Raw genomic sequence first — 18,224 nt, 5'->3', positions numbered from 1 at the left:
GAAACAGTCCGGCTACAGGGGGATGGCCACGGCGGGAGGGAGCCATGGGCACCACAGGATAGCCGGGATCCCCATCAGCAGCAAGTATCAAAGAGGGGAAGAGAAAAACTCACAGCGGGGGGGAGGGGGCCCTAGATCTTGTGGAGTCCTATTTACACTGCGCCGGACCCCGACAAGTCCAGCTTCTTGTGGGAAAAGTGGCCTGAACAGCAGGTGATGTAAAAAACCCACAACGTGATGTGTCCCCTCCCCCGGGGCACAGGGCCCATGCTGCTCGCTTGTGCGAGATGGGAACGCTGGACCCCGGGGGGGGTGAGAGGGGAAATAAAAATTCTGGCAGCCAGGAGAGCTGTGATGGGCAGGAGCCTCCCTGCTGCTGGAGTAAAAACAGGCTAAGAGGGATGAAGGGGGAGAGGCATGGAGAAGGGAGAGGGATGGGGAGGGAGAAGGATGGATGGCGGGAGAGATGGATGGGGGGGTGGGGGGTCAGGTGGGTTTTTGGGGGGAGGAAAGTGGTGTGAGGATGTTGTGTTTTGTTGTTGTTTTTTTTTTTGTCTTTTTTTTTTTTTTTTTTTGCATTTGAAAGTGCTGTGGCACCTCTGCTCCGTGTGAGCCAGGTGCTGCAGCACATGGGTTTGGAGTATTGCTGCTTGGAGGAGAGTCCCCCGGGCTCTAGGAGCACGGGAGGTGCTGCTTGAGGATCAGTCTCGTCTGGGGAGCTATTCTGTCCGGGAAGCGGATTTTGAACTCCACGATCAAATCTCCTCTCTGGCTGGGGGCCTTGGGGAAGGGCAGCCCCTCCCCACGCAGTCTCTTCACTGTGCCTGGCTTGATGATGTCGTTGCAGGGCAGTGGGATCACCCGCCCGTCGATGGTGGGAATGTTCACGGTGCAGCCGCACAAGGCCTGCAGGGAGGACAAGCAGGGACACGCTGTCACTTGGGGACACTTGAGGACACACGCACGTCCCAAAGTTTCCCCACGGCCACACCGCCCCTCCCCAACACCTACCCCAACCCGGGTCTGCACTGGCTGATGCTCACCAGTGCCAGCCCAGTCTAACCACCAGTCTAACCACCACAAAGTGGGCTGGAGGAGCTGTGCAGAGATGCCCCAGCAGAGAGAGATGCTCCAGAAAAGGGGTGCTCTGGAACATAGGTATTCCAAAAACAGCCCTAGGAAAAGGATGCTCCAGAACACAGGTATTCAAAAAGCTAGGAAAAGGATGCTCCAGAACATATCTACTCCAAAAACCAACCCTGGAAAAGGGATGCTCCAGAGCACGGGACCTCCAGAAACCCTGGGAAAGGGATGCTCCAGAACATGGGTACTCCAGAAAAGCAGTGCTCTGGGAGAAGGGTGGCACAGGGCCTCCCACCCCACCTCACGGGCTCCCCAGCAGCAAATTTCTGGACGCTCACAGCAACAGGAGAGGCTAAATTTAGCCCCTTTCCCTTGCTACCCAGCTGAGATCATCGGATACCGCTGTGGTCCATCAGCTGCCGCCCTCTGGAGCTCTGTGCTGGGGGTTATCTATAGCACAGCTCACCTCCAGTCCCCTGCTACCAGCAGCCCACAAAAGGTTTTCTCTGGTGTGGGACAGTGCTGCAGCCATGGCACAGCACCCAGCTTTCCTGCGAGCCGGGGCCGGACCCCATGGCAAAGCCAAAAGATGTTTTTTGTGGGTGCCACCCCCCCTGTACCCCATCCCCTGGTAGCAGCCACAAGCCAGCAGGCATTAGCGAGGCACGTGATGCAGGAATGCAGCAAGAAATCCTTCTGTCCTTAAATAACTCAGACAGCTCTGGCATAAACGTGGGCAGGATTGTCTCCAGGCTTTTCGTCAAGGGCTGAGGGAGAAAATTGCTTAACGATGCTTCTGGAAGAGGGGGTGGGTTGCTGGGGGGGCAGCCCGCAGCTTCCCAGCGAGGGGGCTGGCACAGGCTTGCCCCTCTCAGCTGGATCCAAGGGGTCCAAGACCTCCTGTTGCCTCCCCTCCCAAAAAAACATCCTGTGAAAGGAGGGGAGGAAGATGTGACCTGGTTTTTCTAGGGTTGAGGGGGAGTGCTTTGCATCCCACTCCCCAAGAAAAGCCTCCAGTGGCAAAGCAGCAACAGGCACCAGAGGAAACATCCCCTGTTTTCCTGCTCGTCACTGTCTTAGGGCTGGCAGCTTCTGCAGGGCCTTGAGATCATGGCATGGCCTGTGCCAGACCCAGCTGAGGGGATCCACCTGAGTAGACAACAGGTGAGCTGGGGCCGTCTCCCTGCACAGTTCACCTACATGGGGTGCCCTCCTGGAAAGTGTCTCCTCCAGGGATGATCTTTCCTGGCTATAAGCAGGATGCCCATCACCGGCGCCATGGTAGTAGAGCTGCTGGTAGTTGCCTGAGCTCCAGCAGGCTGGGGGAACCATAGGATGATCTCCCTACATCAGAGAGGGATGCAAGCAGGAGTGGGCAGTAACAGGGAAGGCAGATGGGATCTTAATGTTTCCTTCCTAGAGCCAAGACGCAAGAATCTTGAGACGATCGCTCCTCTGCCATATGTCCCTGTTTTTCCTTTTTTTCCTTGCCCAGTTCTGCTGGCATTTGGGAAAATGGTTGCTGGAGCCAGGAACTAGCAACCACAGGAGCTGCCCTGCATCCTAGAAAGAGGCATGGTTCATCCCTAGGGATGAAACCACCGTGGGTTTGTGCCGTGAGAGCAGAGCTGTATCTGGGTCAGCGCTGGGTCCTCCTCTGCCCGCAGCGATGCCGCTGGTGCCGTCCCGGGCGGGTGCAGACGCGGGGATGCTTGAGGAAGAAGACTCCAGGCAAAGGATGATGCAAAGCAGGTGGCTGCCCAGGGCAGCGTGGGGCAGGCAGCTGGGTGGGTGGCAGGCAGCTCCTCCTTAGAGCAGCAATGCTTCTCCCTCCCTCAGCCTCTCACTGATGTAATTTTAGGAAGGGACACTTCCCCACCAGTCCCTGGGGAAGCCCTCGGACACCTCCAGCTCTGCAGCAGCCAAGTGGTAAATACCTGGCTGGTGGGACATGGCACCCAGCAGGGCTGGGACAGGGGGGGTCAAGGGGCACTGCCTCCCCAGGGGGCTCTGTGGGATGGAGGAGGAGGAAGATGTTGTCCTGGGCACCCCTGGCCCAAGCAGCAGGTGCCCTGCTCCCCCGTGGCACCAGGGTGGTGGAGAAGGGCCTCTGATATGACCACGGGTCAGATCAAAGCACCCAGCACCCACAGCTCTGCCTGTGCTGCTCCCACAGCAGCAGAAAAGGCAAAACCTCAAGCTAAAAAAGGCCAGACCTGCAAGGAGGAAGGGTATGAGGGGAGTGCCCAAGGCTACAGCCATAGGCTGAGGTGATGAAGAGGCTGTAATCCAACACAGGATGAGCTGGTGGCACATCCTGGCTGATGTCCTGGCATCTGCTCCTGCCACAGAACACTTCAGGTTCCTCTTCCCAGGGCAGATGAAAGCAGCAGAGCATCACCCTGCCCTGGCACACAGCAGGCTGCGGATGGCAGCTAGGCTGGCAAGTTGCCCAAGGATGACCAGCACAGTGGGTCTGTGGTGGTAAGAACTGTGAGGATGAACAGCTTTGCTTAGCAGGAGGAGCTAGATTTGCTGAAGCCTTAGGCTGCAAGCTGTGGACTTTCACCTGGGTATGCTTTCAGCTGGGATAGAGCAGATTTTCTTCCTAGTAACAGGAAGCTGCCAGTAGTTAAAACTCACTGCTCCCAGCAGTTAAAGCCTTGTGGTGTATGCATGCTTGGGCACCAGCTTCTCAGTGTTTTGAGTGGACAGAGGACCAGACAATCGAGCTTCAAGAGTCAAGGAATTTGCCTGGATCAACAGGTTTCCACTTTGTGGCTGTATGGTGCAGAGCCAAGGCCAGCTCACACACCTTGCTCAGGCAGACCATGGCTGCCTGGCACTGCTGGTGCAGCAGCCTGTGGGGGTAGAGCAGGTTTCTCTGCTTGCTGCTTGAAGGGCAGCTCCAGGCATGAGTCCCTCCAGCTGGAAGAGGCCATGAACTTGTGCCATAACATGGGCTGTCCATCAGCACAGACAGCTTGGGGTTAATTATACAGATAGGGGAATGCTCAGAAGGAAACATCCGAGATATGGCATGCGTGGCTCCATAAATAAGGCAGCCTCTCCTGAGTATTTCTGGAGGGGCCAGGGGAGCCACTGCAGGAGTAAACCTCTTCACTTTGTAGCACAAAGTAAATTCAGCTCCTGAGTCTGCAGGTTAACTTCAGCTGAGTTTGCTCCCGGAGGACCCAGCTCTGCCTGACCCACGTGGCTGCCCCGTGCCCCCAGTACATTTGGCTACAGCCTCAGCTGGCCAAGAGCTGTCACAGGAGCTTCCTGGCATGCTAGCACAATGACAAGCTCACATTTTCCTGCCTCAGATCTGGCCCATTGGGCCTATTTCTATTACAAGCATTTGAGAACAGAAATCTGTCTTCAGAAAGAAAAAAAAAAATTAGAAAAAAAAAAACATTAAAAAAAAATCAGCTCATTAAGAAGACAGACAGCGTCTACAGTCTGAAAGGAACTGCAAATGGCAGCTGCCAAAAACGTCAATGTTAAAAGCAGCTGCCAGCTGGGATTTATTAAAAGGTAGTTATAGAGCAGCAGCAGTGAACAGCACATCTTGTACTGGGGTAACCTCCTCTTCCTCCCTACCTTCACCCAGCTTGCTGGCTCTGATGGATCCAGCCCTGCCATGACCTCCAGGACTGGCAGCTGGGGTGCACTGGAGTTTGCTCACAGCCTGAGTGTTGCATTTATTTGGTCCTTTCTCTAGGAAAGCAGAAAATGCCACCTTTCTTCACGTGACCCTGCTCTCTATCAGTGGGGAGAGGCACCCAGTGCCATCCCAACCAGTCACAAAGCCACAGCAGGCTCAGCTATGAGAACAAGCAGGGACCAGACTCATGCCAGCCAGCTTGGGTTTTCCCTTGTTTCTAGGGAGAATTTGGGCTCTCCTCCTCATGTGAATACCCTACACTAGAAGAGAATGACAAGACATATGGAAAAGGGAGAAAATGGGTAAATGCCACCTGTATTGGTTGAAGAAGCAAGGCACATTCAGCAAGGACCAGAGCATCCATGTCCTACACCCACCATGGAGGTTGAGCACCTCTAATTCCAAGCACAAGGTGGCCTCTGCAGCTCCTCTCCACAGAGGTCTTTATTTGTGTCTCTCATGACCTACCTGGTCCTTCCTCATAGGTGCAGGACAAGGACCAACTCCCATCTTGTCCCCATATGACATCACCCAGCACCACCTCCCATCCCATGGGATTTTCCATCCCCAGACCCACCTCTTTAAGACTGATGTTTGCTGTGTAGACCACGTTCGTCCCATCCCTCTTGAAGTGTGAGTGAGGCTTATCCTTGAGGATGAAGACGATGTCAGCAGGGATGTTGTCTGGGGTGGCATCCCCTTCTTTGGGAAACGTGATTTTTGTTCCCTCTTTCCAACCCCGTTTGATGACAATGTTTAGGATCTTGTCCTCAGTCCTCATGGTCCGGCCATCAGCGTTCAGCCTTCGGCGTGTGATCTTCATCCTCTTGGTGGAGCCGTGGTAGATCTCTTCCAGGGACACCTTGAGCTCATGGATGACAGGTGGGTCTTGGACCTTCCTCCGTGTGTGCAGGGACTCCTGGTGCCGACGGTGAACTCCATTGATTCCGTTGAAGCCAAAGCGTCCGAAGGCACTGAAAGGATCATCATCATCATCAATATCCAGGTCCTCCTGGTCGAACCCGTTGAACATCCGGGAGCGGCTGCTAGCGAAGAAGATGTCGAAAGGGTTGGAGCCCCCGAAGAAGGATGCAAAGGTGGCGTGGGGATCTCCATGGAAGGTGTAGTGGAAAGTATTCCCTGAGCCACCTGAGGAGCCACCTCCGGTTTTGAGACCTGGGAGAGAAGGGGGAAGAGGAGATGTGAGTGATACCCACCAGCGGATGCCAAGCTGGGACCACGCTTTCCAGGTGGGAATGCAGCCCTGCCAGCATCTCCTAGGGGTGCAGGTCCCCTCCTCCAGCCCAGCCACCTGTGGAGAGTGTGGGCCAGGAAGGCATCACCTCAGCCCGTGACACACAGTCCTCCTCTACGCCCAGCAAGCTCTGAACCCATCCAGGTTTTGCCCCACTGTCCCTACTGAAGCGCTGCTTTGGCTCTCTCCACCCAGTTCATGGCTTCTTCACTCAAAACATCCTGACCAGCCCACCTCCATTTTTCCCTGTGGGCAGGCTCCCCAAAAAATCCCTGTCTCCTGGGCTCCAGCAGCATCATGTCCTGCAGATGGGAACAGGTTTTGAGCTCAGTGACCATGACTCTGGGTGGCAGAGGTGGGGGACATCAGCAGACCTCCAGGTCAGAAAATAGCTCCCTGCACCCAAGACTGCACAGAAGCCCAAATAAGCTCAAGGTCCGGACCTTCTGGCAACCATTCCTATGGGAAACTCCCCTGCCAGGTCCCAGGCTGAGCCCTATATCAGTGCCAGATCCCAGGCAGCTGAAGCACACGTGTGACAAGCAGTTCCCCCAGGAGGCTGCCTGTGACCAGGGGGTGCACAGGAAGGGTTAAGCCAAGGCTGCCTCAGGAGCTATTTTCAGGACACTGGTGATAGAGAAGGGCTATTTCTGACAGACTGTCCCTCCTGCCAGCCCCTGCAGCAAGAGAGGGACAAGCAGAGAGCAGGCAAGTTTCAGGGTCTTTTTCTGATGGATGAAATTAATATTCTTGGGGGAGGGGGCAGAAGGGGCTTTCATTTCACCCTGCCCACTGCAGAAGCCCCTAAAAATCCCCAGGATTTTGTTGCTCAAAAAAACCCTGAAATAATAAATTAAATTACATTTTAAAAAAATTTAAATGGCGTCCGATGGGAAATGAAAGGTAGAGGGGTCTGTGGAGTGGGGCTGGTCTGCTGTTGTCGGAGCAAGGAGAGGGATGCTCCTGGCTCCCTCTTTAACTTGCTCTTATTTTAGCTGCCAAAACCCCGGCGAGGCCCCGTCCCTCACAGCCAGGAGGTTTCACCTTTAATCCCGTGACGCCAGCCCCAGCTGGGTCCGATTTCAGGCGTCAGCTCCAGGGGGGAAAGGCTGATTCCCCACCGGAGAGAGCCCCTCCTCCTTTTACAGAGCTGCACGCCCGGCGCATCCATCACACAGCCCTGACACAGACGAGGGGTGGAAAAATTAACCCATCGCTGGTTAATTGTGTGCCGGGGGGTGGCTGGTTGGGGGATGCACCTGCGGGAGGCGCTGACTCTTTTCCACCCGGCAGCCTGCTCCTGCCAGACCTCCTGCTCTTTTAAGCACCCAAGCCCTGGGCTGATTAATGCCGATGCTATTCAGTGCTCTCCTCGAATGGGGTTGTGCTCTTCCATCTTCGACTAATAAGGCTGCCTGTGGTGGAGTGGCTCTCCTCCTCCTCCTCCGTGCCAACCACCAGACAACAGCAGCCGCTTGGTTTCAAAACAAGGACCTATTACTTAAATTGGGAAAAGCTTTGAATGCTCTATGTCAGCCCGTCCCTGGGAGGACAGTGGGACCAGTGCCCAAAGGAGGGGGGAGGGTGTGGGGGGATAGGGGAATTGTGGGCAGAAGCAGTGCTTCTCTGTTTAGGATATTTAGGTCAATTAAAGGGTTGATAAAAAATTGCCACAGGTATGACCTGGGAGGTGAGCTCCTTCCTATTCCATTGTCTCAGCCAGACACCCAGGGCTTGGGGTGGAGGGCAGGGAAGAGCCTGGCAATCCCGGGAAGCAGGGTGGCAGGTTGGAAAAGCAGATTAGACCAGGAAGGAGCAGCTTGAAAAGCTGTTTATGGCACCCACAGAGCCTAAAGTCACCCCCATCCTGTGGCTACCAGCCCTGTTTTAGGGGCAGGCATGGACCACAGGGACACCCTGTGGGAGGGTGAAAATGCTCCCTCCTGGATAAAAACCCCACACCCCTGCCTCCAAGTGGGCAGAGCTCACCCCCTTACCTTCCTCCCCATACTGGTCGTACACGGCTCGTTTCTTGGGGTCACTCAGGACATCATAAGCCTCTGCAATCTCCTTGAACTTCTCCTCAGCGTTGGGGTCTTTGTTCTTGTCGGGGTGGTACTTCAGGGCCATTTTCCGATAGGCTTTCTTGATTTCATCCTCGTTGGCCCCAGTCTGGATGCCCAGAATCTTGTAATAGTCCTTCCCCATCACGGCGACGCTGCCGGGAGCCGTGTACTTATTCCTGAAAGGAGAGAGAGAGAGCTTTCTGTAAGGAGAGCACGGCCCCGGGGCAGGCAGGGAGGGGACAGCCACCCACTTATCCCGGAGCCGATGCTCCCTGCGTCCCACCAGCCAGCAGCAGCACCACAGCCGGCTCCAGTCCACGCTTCCCACCAAGAGGTCAGAGACCCGGTACCAGGACGTGTCCTGGCTCCGGTTTTAACCCCCCAAACCCCAGAGCAGGAAGAGGGAGACTCATGTCTGAGGCTGGTGGGGGGAGGGAGAGAGAAAGAGAGAGAGAGAGAGAGGAGAGCCCAAGCTGGGGCACGGGGTTATTATAGGGGATATGGCACCGCTAACGTCAGGCTGGGACCGTGTGTCCCCTCCCCAAGCCAGGAGGGCTGAGCCATGTCCAAATGTAGCCACTGGACTGTGTCTCTTCCCCCCTCAGGGTCCTCTCCCAGCCGGGGACCTGAGCCCGGGAGATGAGAGCAGTTTTTTTGTAGCTTGGAAGCAGCGTCAGGGACCGCGCTGCCGCCTTCACCTTAAAGGAACTTCAAGCATTTTGTTCCTGAAAGCAATTGGCATTCAGGCTGGAGATAAGCACCTCCGGAGTGTCAGAGCTGTAATTCGTATTTAGCGAAGAGAGATCGGAGCCGTTAGACAGAAACATCTTGTGCTGGTGGGAGGGCTTTTTTTTTTTTTCTCTTAAAAAAAAAAAAAACACACAAAAAAGAAATCCAACCGAAAAAAAAACCCCACCCCGAACCCAACACTTTCTAGCCTGACTTACACTCCCCGAGAGGCTTCAACTACATCTCTCAAGAGAGCCAGAAATGCGGGGCTCGCTCCCCCCTGTCCTGCGGGGGCTGAGCCCGGGGCCATGCCTTACTAAGGGATGGAAAACCTGGGGGCTGAAACCCAAGGGAGAGATGTGGAGAACCTGAGAGCAGACAGAAAATTTCTGCATGGGCTGTGAGCCTTTGCCCTGTATCTATCCTTCACCGTCACACAAGCCACCAGATGTCCCCCCTGTCCCGACTCTCTCCCTGTGGTCTGAGAGGGACCCAGCCCCCCGAGCCCCCACCCCCCCATTCTGCCACAGCAGCTCAGAGGAGGATGGCTGCCATCCATCCCAAGCACCCAAGGATTGCCTGGGGTCATGCCCTGGGCAACAACCCCTCTGCAGAGGGGTAGCTGTGATGGGGTGGAGGCTTGGAAATCAGCCACTTGGAGTAGGACCACCTGCTTCTGCTCTTTCTTGCCCCAGCCATAGAGCAGGAGCTTTTTGGGGGAGGGGGGACCAAGGCAGACTAAGCACCTCTGAAGGACAAGTTAAGGGGAGGTGGGGACACCCACAAACACGTGAGGCAGCCCAGGGTGGGGGACAGAAGAGGTGGGAGAAGGTCCCTGGGGGCGTGAAGAGCATCCGCAGCAGTCTCCCACGGCAGCTCTTGGGTGCCAGCACGTTCCTGTACCAGCTCCTGTGCGCTGGCACACAGCCCACGCAGGCACGGGGGGACACTCTGTCCCTCATGCCCACCCCCCGCCTGCCCATCTGCCCTCCACGGGGGGCTGTGGGACACTGTGGGACATCCAGAGGTAAGCAACAGGTTGGGGGGCTGAGAGGGAACAAGCCAAGAGCCCTGCCAAAGGCCACCCTGATGCCTCCCATCCCCACAGCAGCCTCCAGTGTGGGGCAGGAGCTCTCCTGTGACAAAGACCAGGATCTGACAGAGATTTAGCCCTTGTCTAGAAGCTGCCCACCTTCCCACAGCAAGGGTGAGCCAAGCTGAGCTGAAGACAACCTCACTGCACCCCATACACAGGTGACAAACCTTCAGTTTGTCCCCCCCCTTGCTCGGACCACAGCACCCGGTTCTGACCCCATCCAGTTTGACCCAACTGCACCAGCAGAACCCCCTCACCTGTCCCAAACTCTGTGGCACTTCCCATGAAAACACATCCCATCCCAGTGAAACGCTGTAGCCCCCGCCCCGCAAGACCTCCGGTCTCGACCTCTAAGGGGTCTGTGGACAGGGTGAGGATGCCCACCAGGGACCCCTTCATCTGAGTGGGGTAGGGGAGGGGGGGTTTCCCTACCGAGACGCCGTTTACCGTGCCGGTGAGGACCAGCTGCCGGCAGGTGACCCGGTGGGTTACGGAACGCTCCGGAGGCGACGCTCACATGCACGAGGGTGATGATGATGATGATGGTGGTAAAACACGACTCGGTCTCCCTCCCACCTCCCGGGGATCAGCTGCGCCTTGCCACCGCTCAGCTCCCCCTTCTGCTCAGTCATCCTCTCCTGCTTTCCTATTTAACCCCCTCGGGAGCGAGGCGGGGGGGGGGGGGGGGGGGGGGGAAGGGGGGGAAGGAAAGGTGCCGCAGGGTGGGTTTCAGAGGGACGCTCAGAGATCCATTCCAGAATCGCCCTCCCAACCTGGATGCCTCCTGCTAAGCCAGAGCCACCCGGCATTGGAGAAAACCACAAGCATCCCCCAGCCCCACCAAGCCAGCCTAGCCTCTGTCCTCCTCCGTTTGCAACCACAGGCAGAGAAAATAAATTAAATAAAAAATTAAATCTTTGTTCCGGCTCCGCACATGACATCAGCCCATGAAACCGCTGGGCGAGCGCGCCAGCTGAATAGCGATCGTTTGACATAATCCCCGTGCTCTGCAGTCATCTAAGGGAACAAACCCACCCCGGGCAGAGCACCGGGGAGGTTTTGCTGGTTTTTTGTTTTGGTTTCCCCCCCCCCTCCTCCTCCGCCTCCCGACCCCATCTCGGGGTGCAAGGTCACCGCGGGACGCCCGGGAAACCGGCGAGCCCGAGAGGCGGAGATCCACTTACCGAAACTTTACGAACACATTCAGAGTCCACGCCGTCATTTTCAAGGGCTCGAATTTTATTTTAAACATCGCGGCTGTCCGCAGGCGCCGGCAGGTGTTGGGGGGCACCGGTGGATGGCATGGGGGTGGCCGGGAGGAAGGTGCCGGATCGTGCCGGGGGTGCCGCCGCTGCTGCTGCCGCCGCCAAGGGATGCTCGGCTGCCGAGCCTCCCGCTGCGGCGCCTCCGGCACGCTCCTCGCCAGACTGGCAGCCAGGGTTGCGCTCCCCAGGTGGCTCCAAAAAGAATTTTGGTGGCGGTGGCTTCCCTTCCTGCCCTCCAACGGAACCGCTCGCCCAGCCAAAAATCTGCCTTTTAATCAGGTTTGTGGTTTTGGTTTGTTTTTTTTTCCCCCCAGGCTTTCTCTCTAAACCGGTGGATTAAGACACCTCTGCCGCCAGCTCCCGCATCCTCCCTCAGTGCTGCTGTTGCTGAAGCCCCCACCCCGATCACCCCCGTCCCCCGCGCTGCCCCCGCCGAGGAGCGCAGCCCCCCGAAACGGCTCTGCAGACACCCGGGGCTGTGCACCCACCGGGTGGCTCGGGAGAGAGGAAAGTAGGGCGGCGGCAAAAAAAAAAAAAAAAAAGTCACGTTCACCAATTTGCACCTCCCCGGCTTTCCCCCCTCCCCAACCCCCCACCCCTTTGTCAGATGCGCTGGGGGTCCCGGTGTCCCTCTCCCCAGCCTCTCAGCAAGAAAAAGCTGCGACCACCGCGCTCCCACCCTGGATGGTGCCGCCGCCTGCTCCGAACCCGTCGGCACAAAACCTACTTCTGAGAAGTCACCTTCAGGCGCGCCAAGAAAGTCCAAAGCCGCCGCGTCCCGTCCCGTTGTGTCCCCCCATAACCCGCCTGTCACTGTCACTCGTGGGGAACATCCTCTCCGGAATGCCCCACGCCGAAATCAGGCAGCCCCAGCGGGACATCACCGGGTGGGTTCCGGCATCTCACCCTCACGGCTCAGCGCGATGCGGGGCAGCCCCCCAGGGACCATGAGGGAATGTGGGATCCGCCGGCAAAGGTGTGGATGCGCGGGGCGGGTTCGTACCTCTCAGCGCGGCTCCAGAAGAGCAGGATGGCCGGCATGGTTCCGTCCTGTCCCTGCCTGACTGCTGGGGGGGGTTCGGTCAGGGAGATGGAGGGGATCTGGGCGAGCCACCCGTGTGCCACCCGTGCCGGCTGGCAGCCGCAAGCAACCAGGCAGCAATGTCATGACTACCCGCAATGAATCATCCCCTCCCCGGGCCCCCACACGCACCGCCCGCCTCCCCCTCCCCAGCACAGCCCCACCGGGGTGCCGGCACCTGCGTGGGGTGGGGTGGCGATGGAAGGGGGGGCTGGGGGGAATTCACCCTCCCCCCTCACTGCCTCGCCCCCGCCTGGCGGCTGCCTCCTGCCTGAGAAGGGGTCCGGGACCCCTTGGATGTATCCCCATACGGGGGGGATCCCACATTCATCAGGACATGAAGTGCTGCCTCCTGCGTGGGGAGGGTGTCAGCGCCAGCCCCCTTCGCAGTCCCAGGACGGCATCTTCCCATGGGATGGGACCCCTTTCCAGCCCCACTGGGGTGCGGGAGGGGATCGAGCCTCCCTCAATGTCTCTCCAGACAAGATCCCCTATTTCCAGCCCCATCGGGTGCTGGCTTCTGGGAGAGGAGAGGGTCAAGTGTGTGTGTGTCCCAAAGCATCTTCCTCCCATGGAGTGACCCCCCCCTTTCCAGAACCACCAGAGTGCTCATGCTAGTGTAGAGAAGGGCTCAAGCCCCCTCCCCAGCATCTCCCCATGGAGTGACCCCCCCTTTCCAGTCCCACCGGGATGCTCACAATACTGTAGAGAGGGGGTCAAGCCCCCCTCAGAATCTCCCTATAGAGGGTCCCCTCTTCTCAGCACCCCTGGGGTGCTCACACTGCTGTGGGGATGGGGTTAAACCCCCCCATTGCACCTCTCCCCCTGCTCCCTGTGCCCCTTGCCCAGCCCCAAGGGGGGGATGAGATCTGTGTGGGGACGCCAGGTGATGCCCCATTTAGGGGTGCCCCACTTAGGGGTGCCCCATTTAGGGGCTGGGTGAGGAATGGTGACCTCCATGGGAAGGACGTGACCCCCACTCTCCCACTGCTCCAGCCTCACGGAACCCACTGTCTGCCCCAAGAAGGAGGGTTAACCCTTTCCTCCCTGCCACCAGCTTTCCCAGGAACACTGTCACCTGGACTGGGGACAGGGATTAACCCCTTCCCTGCTGGTCCCTCTGACCTTATTACTGTCACCTCAAGAGGGAAGGGAAGGTGTAGCCAACTCCAGACCAGCCAGTTCAGCCCCACTGGGTTACACTGGTACCCCCAAAGGGATGGGTGGGGTTTAACCCTTTCCTGGTCACACCACACAGGTACCACAGGGCACACTGTTCCCTCTTAATCCGGAAGGGACAGATGGGTTAACTCTCACCTCACCAACCTCTCCAGCCCCACAGGACCCTACTACAGCCCCAGGGAAGGGGACACGAAGGGGGGGGGGGGGGGCTAACCCCTTACTCTCAGCCCCACCTGGATGCACTGTTACAGCTATGGGGCAGGGGAATTAACCCCTTCTTCCTACCCCCTTCAGACCCACCGGGACACCATGAGGGGCAATAGGGCTCACACCTTAGCCTCCATTCCCCAGGCCCAGAAGGGAAGAGGGCTAACCTGTTCCCTAACCCCACAGAGGCACACAGTCACACCATGGGGCGGGGGGACTGACCCCTCCGGACCCATAGCAACACCCTGTCGCCCCATGGGGCAGGGGACTTACCCCTCCACCCCCATCGCAACACCCTGTCACCCCCTGGGGTGGGGGAAACAGACCCCCCTGGCCCCACAGCAACACTCTGTCACCCCATGGGGTGGGGGGGACTGACCCCCTGGCCCCATAGCAACACCCTGTCACCCCACGGGGTGGGGAGACTGACCCCCCCAGCCCCATAGCAACACCCTATCACCCCATGGGGTGGGGGGACTGACCCCCGCGGCCCCATAGCACCTGTCACCCCATGGGATGGGGAGACTGACCCCCCCCAGCCCCATAACAACACCCTGTCACCCCATGGGGTGGGGGGGCTGAACCCTGCAGCCCCACAGCAACACTCAATCACCCCATGGGGCGGGGGGACTGACCTCCGCGGCCCCATAGCAACACCCTGTCACCTTATAGGGTGGGGAGACTGACCCCCCCCCCGGCCCCATAGCAACACCCTGTCACCCCATGGGGCGGGGGGACTGACCCCCGCAGCCCCATAGCAACACCCTGTCAGCCCACAGGGCAGGGAAACGGACCCCTCCGGCCCCATAGCAACACCCTGTCACCCCATGGGGTGGGGGGGCTGAACCCCATAGCAAAACCCTGTTACCCCATGGGGCGGGGGGACTGACCCCCACGGCCCCATAGCAACACCCTGTCACCCCATGGGATGGGGAGACTGACCGCCCCCGGCCCCATAGCAACTCTGTCACCTTATGGGAAGGGGGACTGACCCCCTCAGCCCCATAGCAACACCCTGTCACCCCATGGGGCGGGGGGACTGATCCCTGCAGCCCCATAGCAACACCCTGTCACTCCATGGGCAGAGGGGCCGCGCCTGCCAGCCCCACAGCGACACTGTCACCCCACAGGGCTGAGGGACTGACTCCCCCAAGCCCCACAGGGACCACCTGTGGCCTCCACTTGTCAGAGGGGCCGAGCCTGCCAGCCCCATAGCAACACCCCGTCAACCCACGGGTCCGGGGGACTGACACCCTGTCACCCTTACGGGGCCGAGGAAGCGATCTCCCCCAGCCCCACGGCGACACTGTCACCCCGCGGGACGGGGGTGGGGGTGGCCGAGCCTGCCAGCCCCACAGGGACACCCGCTGACGCCCACAGCGGTACCCTGTCTCGGTGACTGACCCCCTCCCGAGTCCCCCCGGGCAGGCTGCGTGGGGTGGCGGTGTGGGGCAGGGCGGTGGGGCAGGGCCGACACCACCCCCGGCACTCACCGCTCCCGCTGTCCCGGGGCGCCTCACGCTGCCTCAGCCGCCCCCGCCCCCTCCCCCTGGCCCCCTCCTCCTACCCGTCCCCCCCCTCCCTCCCTCCCGGCCGCCACGTCAGAGGGAGTCCCGCCCGCGCGCGCCCCGCCCCGTTGGGCCGGCCGGCTGCCCGTCTCCGCCAGGCGACGTTCTGATTGGCTCTGCCCCGGATGGGGAGGCGGGGACAAAGGCAGCCAGGCTCCGCCCACCGCCCTTTCTCCTCCGCGCCTCGTCCCGCCCTTGCCCCGCCGTCGCCCATTGGTCAGTTCAAGCCGGCACCGCCCCATGCGAGAGTTCTGATTGGCCGGGGCGCGCGTTGGGAGCGGCGGGATCCCTGGGGGAATCTTCTGGAAGGCTCTGACGTCATCGGGGAGGCGCGCGTCACCCCCAACCCCTCACACCCCCCAACCCCTCACACCCCTCAGCGGCTGCCGGGCTGGGGGGGGCGGGACCCCAACGGGGTTCGGGCTCCATGGGGCTCCTGGGGGGTCTTGGGGGGCTCATTCGGGGGCTCACTCAGGGAGCTCACTCAGGGTTTGTGTGGGGCTGTTCTGGGCCCTGTGGGGCTCATTTGGACCCACTTGGTGGTCCCTGTGTGAGTGGTCTGGGCCCTGGGGGGGTTGTGTGGGGCTGGTGTGGACCCTGTGGGGCTCATTCGAACCCCTTGGGGGTCCTTGTGGGGCTGGTGTGGACCCTGTGGGGCTCATTCAGACCCTTTGGAAGTCCTTGTGGGGTTTGTGTGGGGCTGGTGTGGGCCATAAGGGGCTCATCTCAACCCTTTGGAAGTCCTTGTGGGGCTGGTGTGGGTCCAGGGGGGTTCATTTGGGCCCTCTGGTACTGCTGTTGGGCCTCGTGGTCCCTTTGGAGTATCCTGTAGAGCTGGTCTGAGGCCTGTGGGGCTGCTATGACCTGGTGGGCCTTTCGGGGGTCCTGTTGGGCTCATGTGCCATTTGGGTGGCATGTGGGGCTCATGTGGGATGGGTGAAGGATATGTGGAGGTGGCTGAGGCTCAGTGGGGCTGGTGTTGCTCCTGTGAGGCTTGTGTGCAGTCTTCAGGACTTACGTGGGGTAGGTGTGAGGCCAGTAAGGTGCTCATGGGTGTCCAGTGCTACTGCTCATGGGCCTCTTGTGGAGCTCGTGTGGGGCTTCTGGGCCTGATCCCCTAATGGGCTGTGTGAGGGTTGGCTCCCCCCACCCCATGTGTACGAGTGGTGGGGTTTAATGGGGTCTTACGGACGGGACAGCTGTCCTGGCTGCTTCCCTGGATGCCATGGGAGGAGCCAGGCTTCAGGAAAGGCTGGTTCTGGGGTTGGAAAGCCCTTGTCAGGCTGGGGGTTGCTGGGGTGGAGGGTGAAGCCCTGTAGGGTGGCACTAGAGCAGTTCCTGGGCAGGGGCAAAGAGTGGTCTGGCAGCCAGGCTGTGGTGGTGGAGCTGCAGGACACCAAGGACCTTCCCTGCCAGGAGCTTGGTGAAGGTGCCTTAGCACTGGGAGGGTGCCACCGCAGTGTTTTTTTCCAGAAAAAAAGGCCATTTGGCCCCAAAACCTGGGTCCTGTGTGAGGTACAGGGTGTGTGTGTGTGTGTGTGTGTGTGTGTGTGTGTGTGTGTGAAGCCCACCCTGATCTCCTCCGTGCATCCCAGCTCTGCAGCCCGCAGCAGGGAGCCTGGGCAGCCGAGCTGAACACACTCCCTGCTTTGTTCCTCTGCCAAGCCCAGTCACACGTCCCTTCCCAGGGAGAAGGGCTTTCTCCTCCCGAGTCTCCCTCTTGACCTCTCCATCATCCTGGCTGGGCTTAGACCTGGAGCAAGGGTGCTCCTGGACCCCGTGCCCTGGATTTTCTCCTAGGAAATTGCCCCGTCCCCAGAAACAGCCCCACCTCTTGCCGCTGTCCAGGTGCCACATGGGTGCAGTGATGTCCCCTCTCTCCTGGGACAGCACCTGGTTTGCAGATTTGCCCCAAGGCCACAGGTTAAAGCTGCTGGTCCTGCTGGTGCTGGGGTGGTGAGGTGACACCAACACTTGTGGCTGTTCATAGGAAGTCAGAGGCTGCTTTTGTAACCACTCCACGTGTCCTCTTGCTGAGGAGGTGTCTGAAGGGGTCAGTTTGGAGTAACTTCTGGGTTCACTGCTCCTTCTTCCCCAATGGTTTCGTTATGGCATCTCTCTCCCTACCCTATCCTGGGCTTTCTGGTTCTCCAGGGCAGGATGCAGGCATATCCCCCCCTGGGCTCCCTCCTTTGTCCCCCCGGGAACATGGAGAGCCCCTCCTAGCTGGGAGAGTCGGTGTTTTCGTCGTGATCCCCACACAGCAGCTGAGTCATTGTGATATTAAACCAGCACTTACTGTTATTTTTCTGTCTGTTTGTCCGCCTGGCCGTGTACAGCTCCCCCTCATACCTCCCCCACCCCCCCACTCCCGAACGCGTTTTGTTCCTTTTTATCGCCGAGGGCATCAGAGGCCCCGAGTTGGGGTACACGGAGGGGGGGGAGGGAGGGGACGGGACGGGACGTCCCAGCGCTCACAAATGATCTGCTTGGTGTGCAGCCTGCGTTGGGGACAAAAAAGGGCTTTTTTTTGTGGTTTTTTTTTTGTGTGTGTGTGTGGGGGGGGGTTTGTTTGTTTGTTTGGTTTTTTTTTTTTTTTTTTTAGTCCCTCGGGGCTGGACGCGGCCCCTCTGCCACTGAAAGCCCTGCCGGAGCAGGGTCAGGGCAAACCACAGCGGGTGTCTTTAAACCAAAACTGCTCCTCCTCCTTCACAGCCCGTCTGCTGCTGGCACATCCGCAGCCTTGTAAAGACACGCCGGGAAAGCGTGGGGAGGGGTGGCAGGAATAATTAAAGGTACGAAGCTGTTTCCATAGAAGGAACAATTACATAAACCGGCTCTCTTCACTCAGAAGGAAGAGATGACTTGAAGGCAGGCATGACGGGGAATAACAAAACCCTGCGTGGTGCAGGGAGAGGGTTGCTTCAGCTCCTTTCCCCTAATGGGGTATGGGTGTGGGAGGAGGTGGTGGCCCCTTGGAGCAAGAGTGTGTTTGGCGAAGCATTTTGGGATTAACTTGTGGCAA

At 59.0% G+C, this 18,224-nt stretch overlaps 1 protein-coding gene across 3 annotated transcripts; it reads right to left on the bottom strand.

The window, feature by feature from the left end:
• Positions 1-528: 528 nt before the first annotated feature.
• DNAJB5 (DnaJ heat shock protein family (Hsp40) member B5) lies at positions 529-15,168 on the bottom strand. 3 transcript variants are annotated; one of them, XM_030467151.1, is made up of 4 exons: positions 15,125-15,168; positions 8,003-8,247; positions 5,328-5,926; positions 529-906 (listed from the first exon to the last, which is right to left on the bottom strand). In XM_030467151.1, exons 2-4 carry the CDS (start codon positions 8,211-8,213, stop codon positions 673-675), a joined length of 1,044 nt encoding a protein of 347 aa, XP_030323011.1. In that variant the 5' UTR covers positions 8,214-8,247; positions 15,125-15,168; the 3' UTR covers positions 529-672. The 3 variants fall into 3 exon arrangements, with proteins under 3 accessions (XP_030323011.1, XP_030323013.1, XP_030323010.1); XM_030467153.1 differs by lacking the exon at positions 15,125-15,168 and adding an exon at positions 10,329-10,581; XM_030467150.1 differs by lacking the exon at positions 15,125-15,168 and adding an exon at positions 8,323-8,569.
• Positions 15,169-18,224: the final 3,056 nt, after the last annotated feature.

This window comes from Calypte anna, chromosome Z (genome assembly GCF_003957555.1).
Source record: "Calypte anna isolate BGI_N300 chromosome Z, bCalAnn1_v1.p, whole genome shotgun sequence".
In the NCBI taxonomy this organism is placed as follows: domain Eukaryota; kingdom Metazoa; phylum Chordata; class Aves; order Apodiformes; family Trochilidae; genus Calypte; species Calypte anna.
This window is presented reverse-complemented; position numbering and strand designations above follow the sequence as displayed.